General features: G+C 33.6%; 1 protein-coding gene across 1 annotated transcript; it reads right to left on the bottom strand.

Annotated features, from left to right (window-relative positions):
• Positions 1–214: 214 nt before the first annotated feature.
• Positions 215–2,744, bottom strand: si:ch73-361p23.3 (tumor necrosis factor receptor superfamily member 3). Its single transcript, XM_053499253.1, has 7 exons — positions 2,612–2,744; positions 2,414–2,518; positions 1,983–2,117; positions 1,778–1,865; positions 1,440–1,648; positions 1,231–1,320; positions 215–1,131 (listed from the first exon to the last, which is right to left on the bottom strand). The coding sequence occupies exons 1-7, from the start codon at positions 2,703–2,705 to the stop codon at positions 1,055–1,057; spliced, it is 798 nt and encodes a 265-aa protein (XP_053355228.1). The 5' UTR covers positions 2,706–2,744; the 3' UTR covers positions 215–1,054.
• Between the last annotated feature and the right edge of the window lie 454 nt (positions 2,745–3,198).

Consider the following 3,198-nt stretch of genomic DNA (forward strand, 5'->3'; position numbering starts at 1 on the left):
TTTTTTTTTAACGTTGTGTGAAAGTGTTTTTTCGTTGAACCCACTGACGCATAACATGACTGCTCACAACAAACTTTTGGGAGTTGCAACCTGTTAGAACCCTTCATGATTTGAATCAGTATTAACAAAGGAAAAATATCTTGATAGTTTTACACTTGTCCAACAAGAACAATTCACATTAAGCACACACACAAAATATGTAATATATAAAATGTGTTTTAATACATTGTAAAAAAAAAAAGAAAGAATAAATAAAATCCAGTTTTGTAAAAAATGCATACATTATAGATGTCACAAGAAATAACATAAAAGAAATCCCAAAGAACATGTGAACTGTTCGTGTGGTAACTTCAAACACCAGAAGAACTATTTTAATTTACATAATGAGAACAAGAAGGAAAAAACCCAATTTAATAAGCATTCTCAGTTTGTCTTAAGCACGCAAGTTATCCAGGTTTGGTATCTCAGGAGCTTGTGAGTCATCAAAGGGCATAGATCCATTTCAGTGGTAAAAACAGAAGGGCATTTTGGAAACATCAGTAAAAGGTCATGGCTTCACAGTAAGGTTTATTTTTTTCAGCAGCTACACACTGGTTTCGAAGTTAGCTCAAACAGTCAACATCTTTCTATGCATTTCTCATTATATGTATATGTTAAATAAAAGACAAATGACTTTCTTTAATGAAAGAAACTGACTGTATATGAGATATTGATCCAGTGCTAATATACAATTTTAAATAATTTCATGAGCACTTTATCATCATACTGTAAGTTCATAAAAAATATGAAACTTAAATAATTCCTGCTATAGGATAACATGTCATAATGTCTCATCCTCAAAAAAAAAATCAAGAGAGACATTTAAATGAATTGAGGGAAAAGAACCATATGACAATTAAGTTTCCTTACATGGGGCATCTGACGATCATATCAGTTTCAGTTTCCTTTAATCATGGAACAAACTGAACGTACAAGGGCTATAGCAATGCAATGTGCAGATAAATCATTGTGAGTTTGACTGGTATATAATACCTACTGCTATTTTTCAGTCATGTTAAACAAAAGCATGTGAAGAGCAGGGTGGGAGGAATTTCTCACCGGATTCCTCAACTGGCTTACCACAAGCACTACCTAGAGAAACAGACAGAAAGAGGACAATGGGAGACTGTATCTGATACACACAAAATCCATGCTATCTTTACTTAGTTCACCAACCCTGGGGTTCCCTACCTTGTCGTACAATGTCTGTCTTTTTCTTAGGACACCTGCTAATCTTCATTATGAGGATGAAAAGCACAATACCTGCGAGAGAGGCCAGCCCTGGAATTAAAAGGGAAAAAAAAATATATATATATACTACTGAAGATTCAGCTTATCAGCACATAAGTTTATTTTTAAGATGCTGTTAATATTATAGCAGTTAAAGCAGTGAAGGTTACATAAGGCATGCTTCGTGCTGTCTTGGGGCACAGGAATTGAGGTTGCGGGGGTAGAGATGGAGTTTCTGCTGGTGGTTGAAGTCATGGTTAATGTACTGGTGGATGTCTGAGACAAAGGCAAGGCAGGAGGTACATCTGTTTTCGCTTCATTTCCGGAATTGACGTAAGTGGTGACATTTCCTGGAATAGTTACACTGATCCGAACATACCTAAAAAGGAAACCACAAAGATACAAATGAACACATATTCACCAGGCTTCATTTTTCATAATGTAATCATACATGTCACTGAACCTTTTTGGTTTTGTATGAAATTAATATTGTCTTGAAATGACTTACTGTGGCTGTAGTTGACATTCTGAGTAGTTGAGATTAATGTCAATAGTGGAAGTTTTTGGTGGACATTTCTCACAGATCACATTTTTACCTTTAGAACAAACAAAAACTTTAGTAAAAAAAAGTTAAATTCTGTGGAGAAAAAAACATATTTTTCGTACTATAAATTCATATGTGTTATACTGTATGCTGATAAGTATATTGTTACCTGCAAACTTTATCCCTGAACCTTTTTGGCAGTAGCATCTTTGTTGTGTGTTGTCTACAGGTTCAAAACCTTTTAAGCACTGACACTTGGTATTACTTTTTCGTGTGCATGGTGAAATTTGCTTACTATTGGAAACTAAGATAGAGAATCAAAAGTAGTCAAAGAATTAATGCAACAAATAAGAGAAAAAAAATCATGTAAACAAAATTTTACTCTTTTCCAAATTATTATTACCACTTCAAATAGCAACGTCTTACACAGACAAGACATTCTCAAAGCTTTTAAAATAAACATGCAAACAAATATCTGGATTTAGGTTTTACTTTATGTTTTAAATTAAGATAGAAATGTTAATTTCATGTTCAAAAGTAATTTTAAACCACCTATTAATAAAGTGATGGCACATGCTAAATAGTAAAATGATGACCTACCACAAGGGTCACAGTTATGACATTCTTTACTTTCAGTCTTGGCAGGGTTGTATTGGTCCTCTGGGCAACGTTCACAACGATTCCTATCGCTTGTGGCCTTTTCACCTGCATGATAGATCCATTCAGATAAAACAATACAAGTAACAATATCAGAGGTACTAACAGATCATAACGGTCTAAATCATAGCACATATTTACCTGGGTCACAAATGATTCCAGATGCAGCAGGAATTTGATGAAGTGTTAACAAGCACAAGAAGCTCCAGATAGAGTAAGAGCTTTGCCACAGCATGGCAGTGCTGGATAAGCGTCATACAAGTGTGTTCACAGGTGTGCTGCGTCTTTCAGAAAGAAACAGTGAATCAATCATTTTATCCCACACGTCAGTTTCCACCTCCCACAGAAATGGTTGCTTACTTTAACTATTAATGAAATAATAAAATAGTTTATATGTAATTGACTAAATAATAATGTTCATTTTTAAAGTGATTTTTTTAATGCTACTTTAACTTTCATGACCTAAATTTTAAAAATAAAAGTAGGTTAGCTGAAATTTGCCACAGAATGAAGTAACAAAAGTAGTTTATAAAATACTAAACCTTTAGAAATCAAAGACAGATATATAATAATCTTATGTGTACTTAATTCAGTCATAATACAGTATATGTAATATTTCTAAAGCTATTTTACCCAAATCTGTTTTTGAGTACGTGCACATTCGCTTACTGACACTAGTTTAAACAGAGTTCACCTAATTATGCTACTTTTACAAATCTTCACACATC

Source organism: Clarias gariepinus, chromosome 6, assembly GCF_024256425.1.
Source record: "Clarias gariepinus isolate MV-2021 ecotype Netherlands chromosome 6, CGAR_prim_01v2, whole genome shotgun sequence".
NCBI lineage: Eukaryota > Metazoa > Chordata > Actinopteri > Siluriformes > Clariidae > Clarias > Clarias gariepinus.